Here is an 18,761-nt window from a genome sequence, read left to right as displayed (position 1 = left end):
TCAACAATAATTTGAATGTGTCCGAAAATGTTTCACACTGAAGCATAAACGTTCACATCACAAACTTCAACAGTTTAGGCTACAAAGCATTGGAAGAAATGCCTTCAGTTTCCTGCGGTACAGTGGCGAGCGAGGCAAGACCGCCATCTTGCGTCACGATAATGTAGTGACGCACGACGCAGCTCATACGTCAGATCCTGTTCAAACATGGCCGCGTCCTGACAAATGTCACATTTCTTCTGCTGCTGTAAACACACAGTTATTAACGTTGGTTGTAATACCCGTTCAGCGAAAAGAAAAGGGTGCATCACTGAGAAGGTTTTGCTTCACTCCGTTCAACATCTGCAGAGGTATTTTACTCGTTTTTTGCTATTTTCTAAACCGCACGTAACGTTATTCCTTAAACAGTTTTAGCCTTGAGCTACAGCTACACAGCTAATCTGTAGCCATGTAATGACACCTTGAGAGTACCACCGGATATCTAATCAACATGCCACTTCATGAGACGCACTGCTGGCGTTTTTAAGAAAGAAAGTTTAGTATGAAATGGATTTATTTTCTGTCTATTGTCCATTATATCAGTACATCTTCAATGTCTAACCTAAGGACATGTATTGTGTTTAGATATGTTCTGTCTTTGTTTGAAATGCTTGAAGTTGTATTAAATTGGTTGTTTTGCTCACATTATGTTATTGCTCTTGTTTGTTAGGTGTGTAGTGTTTTGTGAGGTGGTCACCTTTTTGGTGTATGACGTTTTAAAAAATAAATTACTTTATGATAGTTGTATTAATATACACCTTGGTTTAAAGTATATATGTCTTCTTGTTGCAGGATAATCAAGCCAAGACCATGGTTCATTTATGTGAGTATATGATGCGAAAAAACAATGGGTATATCCTGACGGTTTTAATGTTTTACTAAGACAAATACCATTAAGAGCAGTAGCTTTGCCTTTTTTCATTCATCTACCCACTGTGAAATATGTTTTTCATCCAAGTACCTCTAACCAGTATTTTTGGTTGAAAAAAATATGTAACACAAAGCGTTGTGCCATCAGTGTCTGATTTGATATAGAAAATATACAATTCTGTTCATGAACTCACACTTATATTTATTTTGTATTGTATATTTATTAAATACCTTTTTATGGATTTTTGAAAGGATACTAATTTTAAATACTTATTTTTATTTTTTTTACAAATCGCATGTACTCCCTGAGTGCCTTCACTTACCCTTGTTTGAGAACTGATTTAGAGTATGTGTAATTTTTTAAAGGTTATCACATTTAGCATAAGCAGCTGGGACAGCTTCCTCACTTCACTTGGTGCATGACCTTTTACTTAACACTCTAACGTTATTTGTTGTCTGAGCACTTTATCTTTACCACATACATAATTTAATACACATTGCACTGTGTTGTCGTAGACTGTTGATTGTTGTTTGTCTCGTCTAACGTCTCATGTCTAATGTTGCACCTTCCACCAAGGTAAATTCCTCGTTTGTGAAAACATTCTTTGGCAATAAATGGTTTCTGATTCTGATTTGTGTTGCTTCATCAGCTGTGCACAGATTTAGCTTCTCATATATGAATCTTATTAATCTGACTGTAAGGTAGTCAGATTAACCATTCTTTTCCATGTCAGGTTGATCAGTCGATGAAGACTTAATTTGTGAAATACCAAAGATAGTAAAAAAGAATGCCCATCTCAAGAGGACATGTTTTTAAATGTTTTAACAGTTAAAAACACAATAATATGCAATACATAACAGATTTTTTCTTTAGAATGCAAGTGTAATTGATTCAATTATTGTTGATTAATTGTCGATTTTGTCAACAATTTTTTGTAATCGATAATGTACCTATACGTTCAGTTTACCATTTACTAGATACATCTTGGCAAAAGCCAATATGGTTAAGAGATTTTCTGATTTAACTCTGTGGCCATTGTATTATTTTATACACAAAAGAGGAACAAAAAACCGTGGCAAGAGGCAGTTTCAGGTGCTTTTGTTTATATTTGCATTGCTGTATCGTGAAGAGAAAGATGTTTCGACAAGATGACCAAGATCTCGAAAGTTACAGCTTTCATTGAATATTGTGCAATATCCACATTAACAATTACCAGAAACTAATTTAATGTGCCCTAAACAATGCTGACTGTGCTTGTTTCCTTCTGCAGCATCACTCCTGCTTAAGGAGTACCACGGAGGTTACGTTGTCCTCCGATTGGCTCTTGCAGGCCACAAACAAGCTAACAGACCTTTTTATCGAATCGTGGCAGCTTACAACAAAAGGGCAAGAGATGGTAAATACATAGAGCAGCTGGGTTCCTACGACCCCCTCCCCAACATCTACAATGAAAAACTTGTCAGCTTCAACTTCGACCGAATCAAGTACTGGATCGGCTGTGGAGCACACCCTACAAAGCCAGTGGCCAAACTTCTAGGTCTGTATTCACGAAAGGAGCATGTTATTTTAAGGTGGATCAATATTGCTGTGGTCTGCCTGTCCAGATAATTGTGCTGATTTGTTTAATCAAGGAGTTCTATCCATCATTTATGAGCACCTACACCTTTCATTTTCATCTAGAGCTTTACCTCTCTGTGTTGACCATGCTTTTAAAACTTGTTTTCTATATTATCTGCTACCATAAATGATGACGACTGTCTTGTATTATTATGTGTTCTCACTGTGCCGTAAAGGACCCTATCCATGCCCTCTCTTTTGTGGGATTGTACAGATACAGATTACATTTGCCTTTTACGGTCATAACAAGCATCTAATGTATTACTCGGTTCTTCAGAATTTGGCAACAAGGAATTAAAAATGATCAGCTCCAAAAGATTTTGGCGTCTAGTTGGAAAAGTGCATAGTAAAACATATTGTCTTCCCCTGTCCTCTGTTTCTTTCTGCAGGGTTGGCAGGATTTTTCCCTCTGCACCCAATGACGATAACAGAGGCAGAGCGTCGAAGAGCGCAAACAGAGCTGATAGCAACAGAAGATGTTCTGCAGGAGGGACAAAAGGAGGCTGAAGTGTGAGAATTAAAGCTGGAGACTGTGTGTGTGTGTGTTAGTGTGTGTGTGAAAGAGATTGTCCTGTTCAAAAAGATGTGACCGTTACTTGGAGGGAACTGATCTATTTGTTTCCTTATATCATTGACATATTGTGTATTGTTGAGTTGCTTTAGAAGTAGCTATGGCCAAGTCATATTCAAACACATTTTTTAATACAATAGTTTCAGGTTATGTTTATGAGAATGGAGATCCATGCCAGACAGTTGTGTGTATTTTCTGTTTAATTTGACTTAAATAAAATATTTCAATATTATTCCATTTGGTTTAAAAGCAGACTTTTTCATTGTCGTCTATCTAACATTTTCAAGACCTTTATGGAAAAGTGTTGTTTACTTTCAACTTGACTAATAAAGGGTGTTGTCGGTTTTTTGTGGGGTTTTTTTGTGTTAAAATTAATGCATGATGAATAGTGTAATAGCCTATGCCAACATATAAAATAAATGACCTGGCTTTGTTGACAAGTTTATAAAATCAAAATTTAAATAGTAATTTTAACATGATTTTAATGTCCATTACCATGGCAATGGTTAAGGCATGGGTTAGCCTTTAGTTGTGTCAAACACAGGACTAGAAGGAAATAGAAAGTGAGAAGGTTGACTGTTATTGGCAAGCTTTACAGCCCTTAGGCTTGATAGCCAATTCTCCACCTATATGCTGAACTGTGTGTTATTAAAACCTTTGTAAACTGGAAACTTGCTGCTAACCTTGACATGACTTCTGGGAGTTAACAATATTATTGAAATCATTATGCTGTAAATCCTCATATGTTTCATAGGAAACAGCCTAGTGCCTTTTTTTTTCTCAGTCGAGTGAATATTTACGGAACAAATTCGGTGACCATCGGTCATGCTGTAAGCTCTAACTTGAATTGATGACCACTAAAATATAAAACAAATCATGAACACAATAATAATTTTCACAATGTATTTGCCCTTTACAGTGGAAAAAAATGGTAATATCATTTTGAAAACATAATTACTTCATACTTAACTGTGTGTTTAACTTTGTTTAAGCATCTGCCTTCATCATCAACGGGTCATACTGTAGAAATGAGCTTTTAGACAACACTACGTGGACGTTATCTTTCTTAAATATACTGGAACAAAAGCAAAGACACTGTACTTATTTTTGTACTGTTGTTTTGGCTATCCGTTCACGAAAAGCTTGTAAATGAGCTATGTACAAATACATTTATCAAATACATTTAATTTATATTGCGATGAGGATTTTTACTTTATAAACTACTATCTACTTGCATGCTTATTTTACATTTATTTTACATTTCAAGTACACAAGTATGACTTGCGTCAATCAGGTAATTATTGAAAGGCGAACTTCAACCAAGACACACTTGACAACGCCTCGGTGACATTTGAAAGTCCCACAGAAACAAACAACACTTTGAATGGTCCTGTTGTTGAGATTGCTTCAGTTATTTAAGAACGGTGGTGTAAAAGTCAGTTTGATTCTTTAACATGTTGGAGTACCAAGCATTCTCAAATGCATCTGTTTGTTGTACGTGAAGCGTTTCAGAAATTATTTTCTAATAAGCAAACAGGGGTGTGGAGAGCTTTACAAAAACTGTTTTCGGCTCCAAAGAAATATTTATGTTTAACCTTGTCACAGCTCATGTTTTCCTTTTGCTATTGAGATGGTTTCTGAACCCTCCGAGGGTCATGTTTAACAGTCTATTTATAGCATAACAAAATACATTCAAATGACTATATTGTCAATATGTTGCGCAACGTAACATTCGTTATGTTAGAGTCATAACCTCCGTCATGTCCAGCTGGATTGAAATGAATATAAATAAAGCAAATTAAATACTATTTGCCAGATCTATTGCAATATAACTCCTAATCAAATAAGTGTGTGAAGAGCAGAACAACCATTCTATGAATAACTTTCTGTACTGAGATTTACAGGATGGAACATTTTATTAGTGGATTTTACACAAATGTGCAGAATAGCACACAGCTGATAGATAAAATACAGTTATAGTTTAAAAATTGACCCCAGCTTCATGCTGCCAGCCACTAAACATACTATCATATTAATTCTCAAAACAAATGGCTTGTTGAGGTAAACACATTGATGCATAATGTAGTTTGTTATTCCTACAAAGGCATTATATTATTATTTACAAAAGATATTACTCTATTATTGTATATATGATGTATATATATATATATATATATATATATATATATATATATATATATATATATATATATATATATATATATATATATATATATTTATATATGCGAAAATTCAGTTGAACTTTTAATAAGCATTTTGCCTCATACACTTTTCTTGTGACCCTGATTCTGAATTTCCAGCAATTGCACAACAAGTGGATATTAAATATTAATGATATCATTGACCATGAATAATGGTTAATGATAGAATATATACAATAAATATTGTATTAGTAACCCAAACTCTGCCTCACCCAGTTGTACTGCAGTTCTTTTCCGCTGGACCTTTGTAAACAAGCATGTGCACTGTCAGAGAAACTCACATATCTCTGTAGCGTCATGCTACAATGCATAACAAAAAGTTTGCCTAGGGAGGGCACTGCCTAAGTAACAACCCAAGTTTACAAGTTCATCATTGATGACAGAGTAGATTTGATCCTGAAGTTGGCAAATGTTCAAATGGCAAATGACTTCCAACCGGATCAGACTTAAGTGACAATTTGCAGACATTTCTTGGGGTCTAGTGCAAGACAGAAAATCGCATAACATCTCAATTATTTTTGCTTCATTATACTGTAGACATTATGGAGTGATCAGCACGTGAAATACTTCAGCTTTACATCTTTTAGATGATTACTTGAATGGACGGGAATGATGAAGTGGATTTATTCGGGATCGTGTAACTGGAGAAGGCATTCTCTTGTAATCCTTACTTTGGTGGTCATTGTGCTTTTGGCATTTTGTGTGTTCTCAACACAAAAAAGAGGTAAGTCTGTGATTTCTGTTATTCTTTGTATAACCAGGTGAGCCCATACACGTACCAATCTTCTTCACACTGATACTGTATCATTTGACACTATGGATGTACATTGCCATATCATTTTGACATTAGTTAATTTTAGTCCTAATAATCCTTCAGGAAGAACTACAATTAATCACACGCAATACTTTAAACTCAACATGGGCTTTTTGAAATATTCATGTTTACAAAAAATGTACCTGAATTTGGTGACTCATTTAGTTGTTGTTTTTTTCAGCATGAATAATGTTTTGTCCATGATTTTCCAATAACTTTTCCATGAGTTTAAACCACATTTTCCAGGCCTGGAAATAACCATTTTAAAATTCCAGGTTTTATATGACCGTAAGAACCCTGCAAACCTATTTACGATCTAAATCACTTTTTTATTACTTGCAAACCTCAGTTATATTACTATACGTTTTCAGTTCAATTTGTGTTAACTGTGCTTGACCTCATAGTGCAAGCTAAATTCCATAAAAGCAATACAGTGTGCACAAAAGGGTAATAACTGATACTGACTGTCGATCTACTGGCATATTCAGTTAATAATTAAATCAACATAATAGTGGAAGAATACAAACATTACATAGCCTTTAGATACTTGAACAAGATAATCAAAAAACAGTATAACCTTTTCAGTGTTGGAGGAAGTAATATCCATTTAATATGTTAATTATTATTATATCAAAGTCCAAAAGCCTACTGAAGATGAAAAATGCTAACAAAAAAGAGATTCAATAAGATGATATGACTTGACAAAAACTAGAAGTAGTTTGAGTAGACATTGTTCACAGAATGAAAAGACAATGAAGTGTGAAATGTTTCTAATTCTTTTTTTTAATGGTGATACCAGTTTCTGTGATGTGCAATGACGAATACACTCATCATGCACAAATATTGCCTTGTTTAACAGATGATCAAAATGCAAAACAAGACCAAACGGACGAAACATGGAGGAAACCACAGAAGTCAGATAATCAAAAAGGAAAAGATGAATTGTCCAAAGTCTTTCAAAATACATCAGTTATGAAAAAAAAAGATCAACAATATATGACACATTCACCAGTATCTCAGCAAATCGTGAACAACATCACTTCAACTATGACAACCACGACATCAGTTGTTTCTGAGACTAAAAAAAACGTTATATCTCATAAAACAAAATCAGATACCACAAAAGAAGGTGCACCATCAATCAGTGACGATGAATCAACAACTCACATTTCAATCACAAAGGCCAAGGATACATCCAGTCGAAAACCAACACTCTTTTCAGTAACCAGCCATTTCCTTCAAACATATCCTGGATACAACCCACTAAAAAAACCTTCATTGGAAAGCAAAATAACTACAAAAAGGATGTTGTCATCTGTAAAGCCGCAGTTTACATCCGTTATAATAGCTACAAGCAGTGGAATGACAAAATCAGCATTGTCAAACTCAAGACTACCAACTACCAATTCTACCAACACTGACCATTCCACAACCACAATATATCTTCACCGAAATACAGAGTCTTCATCTGCCGCACTGACTACTGACTTCACTCAAATATCTCCTGAGCAAAACACTGAAACATCACCAACAGATACCATTAAAACTTATACCCCATTGATGAGCCAGGAGACACCTACAATGGTGGCTTCATCGACTGAACAACATAATACAATCAATACGACTGTGAGACCCACAAGTAAAACGGATTCAACAGCATCGACCTCTTTACTCACTTTAAATGGAGAAGTAAGCACCACCAACACTAATCCTTCCGCAACAACAATCAATCTCATCACAAATACAGAGGTCTCAGGAAGTTCAAATTCTTCATCTGCCTTACTGACTACTGACTTGACTCAAACATCTCCTGAGCAAAACACTGAAACATCACCAGCAGATACAAGCACAACTCAGACCCCATTGACTAGCCAGGAAACAGCTACAATGGTGGCTTCGTCAACTGAGCAACAATATACAACCATTATGACTTTGAGACCCACAAGTAGAACAGATTCAACAACATCGACCTCTTCACTCACCTCAGATGAAGAGGTAAGCGCCACCAACACTGATCTTTCCACAACAAGGATCAACCCCACCACAAATACAAAGATCTCAACGAGTTCCATGTCTTCATCTTCCTTACTGACTCCTGACTTCACTCAAACATCTCTTGAGCAAAACACTGAAACATCACCAGCAGATACCAGTACAACTGTGACCCCATTGACCAGCCAGAAAACTGCTACAGTGGTAGCTTCATCGACTGAGGAACAATATACAACCATTATGACTTTGAGACCCACAAGTAGAACAGATTCAACAGCATCGACCTCTTTACTCATCTCAAATGGAGAAGTAAGCACCACCAACACTAATCCTTCCACAACAACGATCAATCCCACCACAAATACTAAAGTCACAACGAGTTCAATGTCTTCATCTGCCCCACTGACAACTGACTTCACTCAAACATCTCTTGAGCAAAACACTGAAACATCACCAACAGATACCATTACAACTTATACCCCATTAATCAGCCAGGTAACACATACAACGGTGCCTTCATCGACTGAGCAACATAATACAATCATTACGACTGTGAAAACCACAAGTAAAACGGATTCAACAGCATCGACCTCTTTACTCACCTTAAATGGAGAAGTAAGCACCACCAACACTAATCCTTCCGCAACAACAATCAATCTCACCACAAACACAGAGGTCTCAGGAAGTCCGATTTCTTTATCTGCCTTACTGACTACTGACTTGACTCAAACATCTCCTGAGCAAAACACTGAAACATCACCAGCAGATACAAGTACAACTCAGACCCCATTGACTAGCCAGGAAACAGCTACAATGGTGGCTTCGTCAACTGAGGAACAATATACAACCATTATGACTTTGAGACCAACGAGTAGAACAGATTCAACAACATCGACCTCTTCACTCACCTCAAATGGAGAAGTGAGCACCACCAACACTAATCCTTCCAAAACAACAATCAATCTCACCACAAATACAGAGGTCTCAGGAAGTTCAATTTCTTCATCTGCCTTACTGACTACTGACTTGACTCAAACATCTCCTGAGCAAAACACTGAAACATCACCAGCAGATACTCGTACAACTCAGAACTCATTGACTAGCCTGGAAATACCTACAATGCTGGCTTCATCGACTGAGCAACAAGATACAACCTTTACAACTGTGAAAACCACAAGCAAAATGGAGTCAACAGCATCGACCTCTTTACTCACTTCAAATGGAGATCTAAGCACCACCAACATTTATCCTTCCACAACAACGATCAATCCCACCGTAAATTCAAAGGTCTCAACAAGTTCAATGTCTTCATCTGCCCCACTGACTCCTGACTTCACTCAAACATCTCTTGAGAAAAACACAGAAACATCACCAGCAGATACTAGTACAACTCAGACCCCATTAACTAGTCAGGAAACACCTACAATTGTGGCTTCATCGACTGAGCAACATAATACAATCATTACGACTGTGAAAACCACAAGCAAAATGGAGTCAATAGCATCGACCTCTTTACTCACCTCAAATGGAGAGGTAAGCACCATCAACACTAATCCTTCCGCAACAACGATCAATCCCACGACAAATACTAAGGTCACAACGAGTTCAATGTCTTTATCTGCCCCACTGACTACTGACTTCACTCAAACATCTCCTAATCAACAGAATGAAACATCACCAGCAGATACCAGTACAACTGAGACCCCATTGATGAGCCAGGAGACATCTACAATGGTGGCTTCATCGACTGAACAACATAAAACAATCATTACGACTGTGAGACCCACAAGTGAAACGGATTCAACAGCATCGACCTCTTTACTCACCTCAAATGGAGAAGTAAGCCCTACTAACACTAATCCTTCCACAACAACAATCAATCTCATCACAAATACAGAGGTCTCAGGAAGTTCAATTTCTTCATCTTCCTTACTGACTACTGACTTGACTCAATCATCTCCTGAGCAAAGCACTGAAACATCACCAGCAGATACAAGTACAACTCAGACCCCATTGACTAGCCAGGAAACAGCTACAATGGTGGCTTCGTCAACTGAGCAACAATATACAACCATTATGACTTTGAGACCCACAAGTAGAACAGATTCAACAACATCGACCTCTTCACTCACCTCAGATGAAGAGGTAAGCGCCACCAACACTGATCTTTCCACAACAAGGATCAACCCCACCACAAATACAAAGATCTTAACGAGTTCCATGTCTTCATCTTCCTTACTGACTCCTGACTTCACTCAAACATCTCTTGAGCAAAACACTGAAACATCACCAGCAGATACCAGTACAACTGTGACCCCATTGACTAGCCAGAAAACTGCTACAGTGGTAGCTTCATCGACTGAGGAACAATATACAACCATTATGACTTTGAGACCCACAAGTAGAACAGATTCAACAGCATCGACCTCTTTACTCATCTCAAATGGAGAAGTAAGCACCACCAACACTAATCCTTCCACAACAACGATCAATCCCACCACAAATACTAAAGTCACAACGAGTTCAATGTCTTCATCTGCCCCACTGACAACTGACTTCACTCAAACATCTCTTGAGCAAAACACTGAAACATCACCAACAGATACCATTACAACTTATACCCCATTAATCAGCCAGGTAACACATACAACGGTGCCTTCATCGACTGAGCAACATAATACAATCATTACGACTGTGAAAACCACAAGTAAAACGGATTCAACAGCATCGACCTCTTTACTCACCTTAAATGGAGAAGTAAGCACCACCAACACTAATCCTTCCGCAACAACAATCAATCTCACCACAAACACAGAGGTCTCAGGAAGTCCGATTTCTTTATCTGCCTTACTGACTACTGACTTCACTCAAACATCTCCTGAGCAAAACACTGAAACATCACCAGCAGATACAAGTACAACTCAGACCCCATTGACTAGCCAGGAAACAGCTACAATGGTGGCTTCGTCAACTGAGGAACAATATACAACCATTATGACTTTGAGACCAACGAGTAGAACAGATTCAACAGCATCGACCTCTTCACTCACCTCAAATGGAGAAGTGAGCACCACCAACACTAATCCTTCCAAAACAACAATCAATCTCACCACAAATACAGAGGTCTCAGGAAGTTCAATTTCTTCATCTGCCTTACTGACTACTGACTTGACTCAAACATCTCCTGAGCAAAACACTGAAACATCACCAGCAGATACAAGTACAACTCAGAACTCATTGACTAGCCTGGAAATACCTACAATGGTGGCTTCATCGACTGAGCAACAAGATACAACCTTTACAACTGTGAAAACCACAAGCAAAATGGAGTCAACAGCATCGACCTCTTTACTCACTTCAAATGGAGATCTAAGCACCACCAACATTTATCCTTCCACAACAACGATCAATCCCACCGTAAATTCAAAGGTCTCAACAAGTTCAATGTCTTCATCTGCCCCACTGACTCCTGACTTCACTCAAACATCTCTTGAGAAAAACACAGAAACATCACCAGCAGATACTAGTACAACTCAGACCCCATTAACTAGCCAGGAAACACCTACAATTGTGGCTTCATCGACTGAGCAACATAATACAATCATTACGACTGTGAAAACCACAAGCAAAATGGAGTCAATAGCATCGACCTCTTTACTCACCTCAAATGGAGAGGTAAGCACCATCAACACTAATCCTTCCGCAACAACAATCAATCCCACGACAAATACTAAGGTCACAACGAGTTCAATGTCTTTATCTGCCCCACTGACTACTGACTTCACTCAAACATCTCCTAATCAACAGAATGAAACATCACCAGCAGATACCAGTACAACTGAGACCCCATTGATGAGCCAGGAGACATCTACAATGGTGGCTTCATCGACTGAACAACATAAAACAATCATTACGACTGTGAGACCCACAAGTGAAACGGATTCAACAGCATCGACCTCTTTACTCACCTCAAATGGAGAAGTAAGCCCTACTAACACTAATCCTTCCACAACAACAATCAATCTCATCACAAATACAGAGGTCTCAGGAAGTTCAATTTCTTCATCTGCCTTACTGACTACTGACTTGACTCAAACATCTCCTGAGCAAAACACTGAAACATCACCAGCAGATACAAGCACAACTCAGACCCCATTGACTAGCCAGGAAACAGCTACAATGGTGGCTTCGTCAACTGAGCAACAATATACAACCATTATGACTTTGAGACCCACAAGTAGAACAGATTCAACAACATCGACCTCTTCACTCACCTCAGATGAAGAGGTAAGCGCCACCAACACTGATCTTTCCACAACAAGGATCAACCCCACCACAAATACAAAGATCTCAACGAGTTCCATGTCTTCATCTGCCCCACTGACAACTGACTTCACTCAAACATCTCTTGAGCAAAACACTAAAACATCACCAATAGATACCATTACAACTTATACCCCATTAATCAGCCAGGTAACACATACAACGGTGCCTTCATCGACTGAGCAACATAATACAATCATTACGACTGTGAAAACCACAAGTAAAACGGATTCAACAGCATCGACCTCTTTACTCACCTTAAATGGAAAAGTAAGCACCACCAACACTAATCCTTCCACAACAACAATCAATCTCACCACAAACACAGAGGTCTCAGGAAGTCCAATTTCTTTATCTGCCTTACTGACTACTGACTTGACTCAAACATCTCCTGAGCAAAACACTGAAACATCACCAGCAGATACAAGTACAACTCAGACCCCATTGACTAGCCAGGAAACAGCTACAATGGTGGCTTCGTCAACTGAGGAACAATATACAACCATTATGACTTTGAGACCCACGAGTAGAACAGATTCAACAGCATCGACCTCTTCACTCACCTCAAATGGAGAAGTGAGCACCACCAACACTAATCCTTCCACAACAACAATCAATCTCACCAAAAATACAGAGGTCTCAGGAAGTTCAATTTCTTCATCTGCCTTACTGACTACCGACTTGACTCAAACATCTCCTGAGCAAAACACTGAAACATCACCAGCAGATACTCGTACAACTCAGAACTCATTGACTAGCCTGGAAACACCTACAATGGTGGCTTCATCGACTGAGCAACAAGATACAACCTTTACAACTGTGAAAACCACAAGCAAAATGGAGTCAACAGCATCGACCTCTTTACTCACTTCAAATGGAGATCTAAGCACCACCAACATTTATCCTTCCGCAACAACAATCAATCTCACCACAAATACAGAGGTCTCAGGAAGTTCAATTTCTTCATCTTCCTTACTGACTACTGACTTGACTCAAACATCTCTTGAGAAAAACACAGAAACATCACCAGCAGATACTAGTACAACTCAGACCCCATTAACTAGCCAGGAAACACCTACAATTGTGGCTTCATCGACTGAGCAACATAATACAATCATTACGACTGTGAAAACCACAAGCAAAATGGAGTCAACAGCATCGACCTCTTTACTCACCTCAAATGGAGAGGTAAGTGCCAGCAACACTAATCCTTCCGCAACAACAATCAATCTCACCACAAATACAGAGGTCTCAGGAAGTTCAATTTCTTCATCTTCCTTACTGACTACTGACTTGACTCAAACATCTCCTGAGCAAAACAATGAAACATCACCAGCAGATACCAGTCCAACTCCGACCTCATTGACTAGCCAGGAAACAGCTACAATGTTAGCTTCATTGACTGAGCAACATAATACAACCATTATGACTTTGAGACCCACAAGCAAAACAAATTCAACAGCATCAACCTCTTTACTCACTTCAAATGGAGAAGAAAGTACAACCAGCACGATTGATTCCAAAACAACAATTAATCCCACCACAAAAAAACAGTTCTCATTGAGTTCAACGTCTACATCCCCTCCACTAACTAATCACTTTACTCAAGCATTGACTGTAAAAAAAACTGAAACATCAGCAACAGAATTCAGCTCAAGTCACTTCCCATTCACTACCCAAGACACATCTCCAGCCTTTCTGTCTTTATTGACAGAGCAACAATCAACATCTGTGACAACGATGACAGTCGCAGGAAATACTAAATCAATACAATCTTCAAAAGTTTTGACGTCTGCGGAAACCATCAACCCAAACAATTTTACAACATCATCTGCTATTATTCCCCTTTCAAACACTACCGTCACTGTGACAACCCCTCAGTGTGAGGACTGTCACTGTATCATGGGTACCTGCAAATTCAACCAGACACTTGGGAGATGTCACTGCCACTGTCAAGCCTTTTTCTTTGGCGATAAATGCTCCTTTGCAATGAATGACACCCCTGCAAATGTCGGTGAGGTTTATCATACTCAAATATTATTCTTTAAAATTTCTATGAATTGCAGTAAATAAATTAATGCAGATAGGTTTTTGGAAATTTAGCAGTATGTCAACATTAAAAGGCATTGATATGTCTTACCACTGTTTTATAGTTTATAGGAACATATATTGTGATTTTGCAATGTCAATATTTTGTGTTATCTTTTGCAGATACGAAAGTAATACCAACTCGAAAAGCAAATATTACTTTAAAAATCGTCCACATCCTTTTTTTGCCTGCTTACAATAATCTAAGCTCACCTTCTTCATTGGAATTCATCTCAACATTAGAACTGGAGGTATACCTTTTTTTTTCAAATTATAGTTGCATGACTGTATGATAGTACTCTTTGGTGTATATTACATGTGTTAATGTCTAAAAATGTATCTTATTTACTCCGTAATGACTTTAGTAACTGACACTATATAAAGATATGTTGGTTATCATGTACTTGTTTTTTATTTTTCTATGTGTTTTCTATGTGCACTTCTGCAGTAATCCTGCAATTTCCCCACTGCAGGACTAATAAAGTATTATTGTTTCTTATTTTATCTTATTCATGTTTTGCTCTTTGCTGTTTTTGATGTTGATGATAGTGTTGTATTTATTGTTGTCACTAAGCAATATTGACACCTGTCCTGTGTTGCAGCTTGCAGCCCTTTGCAAAGAAGCAGATTCAGAAACCTTTAAAAAATTACAAGTCAAGGAGTTAACGTAGGTTTTCCATGAACTTTACTTTTACAATTACTGTAATTACTCTTCCCTCAAGCACAAGTTGTTTTCTTTTGGTAAAATCTTTCTATTTTTCCACTTTAGACCAGGATGTGTTGTTGCAGAGAGTGTGGCAGAGTACATATATCCAAACAATGAAACTCAAATCCTGTTTGTCAACACTCAGCTTCATGGGATATTGAAAGAAATCTTGAATAACACCATAAATCGTAATAAGATTTCTGAGGCCTTTAACAAATCAGATGTGCTGTTAAATGAACTCACCTTTTCGACACCTGAGATCACTAGTAAGTGTTTTCTGTCAGTTCTAAACATTTGAGATATTGCTGCTTTGCACAGTCAGTGTTTTATCATTCAATGCATGTCATCATTTCTATATTTTCAATATGATACTTTTACAAAATGATAAATAACTTTTTTATCATTTAATCATAACTTTTTTTCAATCAGGTATTGCAGATCTGGAGCCTTATGTAAACTGCCCACAGTTAGCTAACTATACCGCTCAGATTGTAAATGGTCAATGGCAGTGTGTTGGACCTTGCAAAACAAACCCTGACTTCTGTCATCAACATGGAGAATGTCGCAATGACGTTGAAAAAGGGCCAACCTGTAGGTAAGCAAAAATCTGTGTTCTTCTTATCTAATTGCAAGGATCTTAAATATGTCTTGTATGTTGGCTCCTAATGTTAATCATATAAACATAATTTACTCGTATGACCCTTCAATCCAGGTGTTACAAGTCTAGCCTTGATCAGTTTTATGGCCCACAGTGTGAACTCTTCCGTCACGGTCCAGGTTTCTACGGTGCACTGTTCGGATCACTGGCAGCAGCACTCCTGCTCATGATTATCATTGTTATGGCTGTCATCGTCAAAAAGAGACATACAGGCATTTGGTGGGTATGATGCCCAAAATGCATCTTCCTTTCCAGTAAAATGCAAATGTGTTTTCTTGTTGCCTGTAATTGTAAAGTTGGAAACAATGCTATGACAAACTAATGAAACGGTCTCTCTCTATTAGGAAAACAAGAAACTCTTATAACAGAAGACTGTCTGCTTTTGAGGAAGATTTCTTTGACTTTTCGGTGACAGGTCCGTCCTCTTTTTTTGTTTTTACTGATTAAAAATATATGTGGTATATATTTGAACAATTTCTCGAGAAATCTCTTCAACACCATCCATTATTTGCTCCCTCAGATCACGATCTGGGATTATAATGTGCTTTAACATCAGTAAGCAATTTTGACAACCGATTGCAGGTATTGTTGTGGATCTTGTGTACTATTTCAAATCACATACAGTACATGTGAAGATCTTCTGGAGCACAAGGACAGATCAATTATTTGTAATTAAAATGTTGATGTAAAAATGTGATCATTATTGTGTCTTTCTAGAACACAACAAAACGTCCAGAGGTTTGGAACATCAACCCCTGAAGGCTACAGACCTCAATATTTTGTTTTAATTGCAATTTCTTTCCATGCTTACGTATCAGTATGAGATAACAACTTTATATGGAACATCATATTATATAATAGTGATTTGTTTTGTGATATGTATCAATGTATTTACATTAATTATATTCCACTATCCTCTGATGCCAATATATAAAAATAAACTTCAGACTCCGGGCACTTCACTACAGCAAATTCTTTTTGCCAGGATTGTATCTGTTTTAAATGTTTTCCTTATCTGAGGTCAGAAAATAAGAGATGAGATGTCAATGGTAATACTGCCTTCTGGTATTGAGAAACAAAATGTAAAATTGTAATATTTAAAAAATGTAATCTTGCCCCTCCTGAAACTTCTTGCTGGGGTTGTTTCGGCACTATTGTCGTCAGTAAAGTGCCGTTACATCATTGAGTACATGGTGTTTTTGACAGCAAGCATTGCAACGTCCGCCTAGATTTACCAAGAATGCAAAAACTCATTTAAAATATGTGAGAAAAAAAAATTCAATTCACATAGATTCCACATGTAATAGGGACCAGAAGTAACCTATAGAGTAAGAATAAATTATTTTCAAGGTCATTTAGATAAATGTAGTTTGTTGTCTTTGTTGAGATGAGGTTCGGAGCAAGTTGATTTTGAGATTTCAAGGTTTTTTGCAATGGGCTACAACTATGTATAATATCTGGAATATGTCATTGTCATTGTATCTGTCCAATGTTTTTGCAATCCAATACAGTTGCCATACCACTACTACTTCTACTATAATAAAATATACTTGCTCTAAGCCTAAAAGGTTTATGTTTGATTGTTGGTGTCCCTCAAAGTCAGTACAATATCCTGTCACTAGATGGCATAAACACACTAATTTTAAATGTTTTGAGTCACAGAGGCAGAAGGACTTTATTACATGTATAATCGATAAAACAAATGAGTGTGATGTGAAAATGTGTCATTGTTTAATCAACCTCAGCAGTGACCTTCACTGTCCTGTTGTAGAATGGGGATTTTGTACTGTCAGTATCAGCTTATAAAAGCTTTACAGACCAATCTCACTAGTTATGACACTAGCGTTGGTGAGATTTTTAACTGTGCAACTGTACCTCAAAATACTCCTTCACATCTGCGCTGCTGGTCCTCAACAGCAAGATACAGTTCACTGATTGTTTTTCCTTGGAAGCCTGTGATGGCTGTTTGTGTCCACCGAGTAGTTGACTCATAGGACACACTTGTAACCAAGTTATTTACCTTTGCTTGATGTACTATATTTTCATTACAAGTGCTCTGACCTGAGTAAAATTGAACTAGCCACACTTCAGTCTAAGTAAAGTATTATGAACAACGTTGTCAACCCCTAGCAAATGATAGGAAAAGTTACACCAAAAGTCAGTGTTTTTTGGAAAGTGGGAAGGTAATAGTAGTAGTAAGGAAAAAGTCACCAACTCAACTTCTTTGGATGACAGATTGCTCTTGCTATAACTAAAGTATATATGACAGACATAAGTGAGCACACAAGTAATAGTCAAAGAACATCACCTTGGATTCTCTATCAATATTTTATAAATAAACGTTTCAACTTTTCCAGCTCAGATTGTCATTACATTAGATACTTTCTAAAAATAGCATAAAGGTGAACGAAGAAACACATTGCAAATATGTTATAGATGGATTAGAAATGGTACGGTTTGAATTGCCTTAAAAGAAAGAAGATGTTGTTGTCTATTTTAGAACAAACATATGAAATGAACCTTGTGCAGAATGATTAAAGGTTTTATTTAAACCAAATATTGATTGTGAATATAGCTCTACAGTACATTAGTAATCAAGACTTAGGTTGCATTTAACCAATTTGTATTTACCTTTTTTAGGATGTATAACAATGGCTTCTTGATACTCAATTACAAATGTTGGCACAATTGAAGTCACTTAAATGTACCTCTGGCTTATGTTTGTGGTGTTCGTGCCTTTTGGAGAATGTCTGGATGACCTCCATGTCCCCATCAGTTTTCACGGGATATCAGGAACTGTAATGTCTTTGTTTGGGCAAAACGTTTGTAAACCCTGAAAAAACGTTACCTGGCAGTGTCA

General features: G+C 37.4%; 2 protein-coding genes across 2 annotated transcripts; both read left to right on the top strand.

The window, feature by feature from the left end:
• Window positions 1-206: 206 nt before the first annotated feature.
• Window positions 207-3,461, top strand: mrps16 (mitochondrial ribosomal protein S16). Its single transcript, XM_068594485.1, has 4 exons — window positions 207-350; window positions 832-862; window positions 2,181-2,447; window positions 2,917-3,461. Exons 2-4 carry the CDS (start codon window positions 850-852, stop codon window positions 3,039-3,041), a joined length of 405 nt encoding a protein of 134 aa, XP_068450586.1. The 5' UTR covers window positions 207-350; window positions 832-849; the 3' UTR covers window positions 3,042-3,461.
• Window positions 3,462-13,592: 10,131 nt separating this feature from the next.
• Window positions 13,593-16,441, top strand: LOC137796082 (mucin-3A). The gene is made up of 9 exons (XM_068593740.1): window positions 13,593-13,637; window positions 14,331-14,463; window positions 14,661-14,788; window positions 15,140-15,204; window positions 15,307-15,509; window positions 15,673-15,838; window positions 15,956-16,120; window positions 16,246-16,316; window positions 16,422-16,441. Exons 1-9 carry the CDS (start codon window positions 13,593-13,595, stop codon window positions 16,439-16,441), a joined length of 996 nt encoding a protein of 331 aa, XP_068449841.1.
• Window positions 16,442-18,761: the final 2,320 nt, after the last annotated feature.

The sequence above is a fragment of the Clinocottus analis genome, unplaced genomic scaffold (assembly GCF_023055335.1).
Source record: "Clinocottus analis isolate CAN_PGR_092001 unplaced genomic scaffold, fCliAna1.0.p SCAF_3, whole genome shotgun sequence".
Lineage (NCBI taxonomy): Eukaryota > Metazoa > Chordata > Actinopteri > Perciformes > Cottidae > Clinocottus > Clinocottus analis.
This window is presented reverse-complemented; position numbering and strand designations above follow the sequence as displayed.

Excerpts from the sequence above, each read along its gene's own strand:
- mrps16 (XM_068594485.1), top strand. Across the intron at positions 2,448-2,916 it reads GCCAGTGGCCAAACTTCTAG|GGTTGGCAGGATTTTTCCCT; the intron begins GTCTGTATTCAC and ends TTCTTTCTGCAG.
- LOC137796082 (XM_068593740.1), top strand. The coding sequence starts at position 13,593 with ATGGAGTCAACAGCATCGACCTCTTTACTCACCTCAAATGGAGAG. Across the intron at positions 13,638-14,330 it reads TACTCACCTCAAATGGAGAG|TGTGAGGACTGTCACTGTAT; the intron begins GTAAGTGCCAGC and ends ACAACCCCTCAG. Across the intron at positions 16,317-16,421 it reads CTTTGACTTTTCGGTGACAG|ATCACGATCTGGGATTATAA; the intron begins GTCCGTCCTCTT and ends TTGCTCCCTCAG.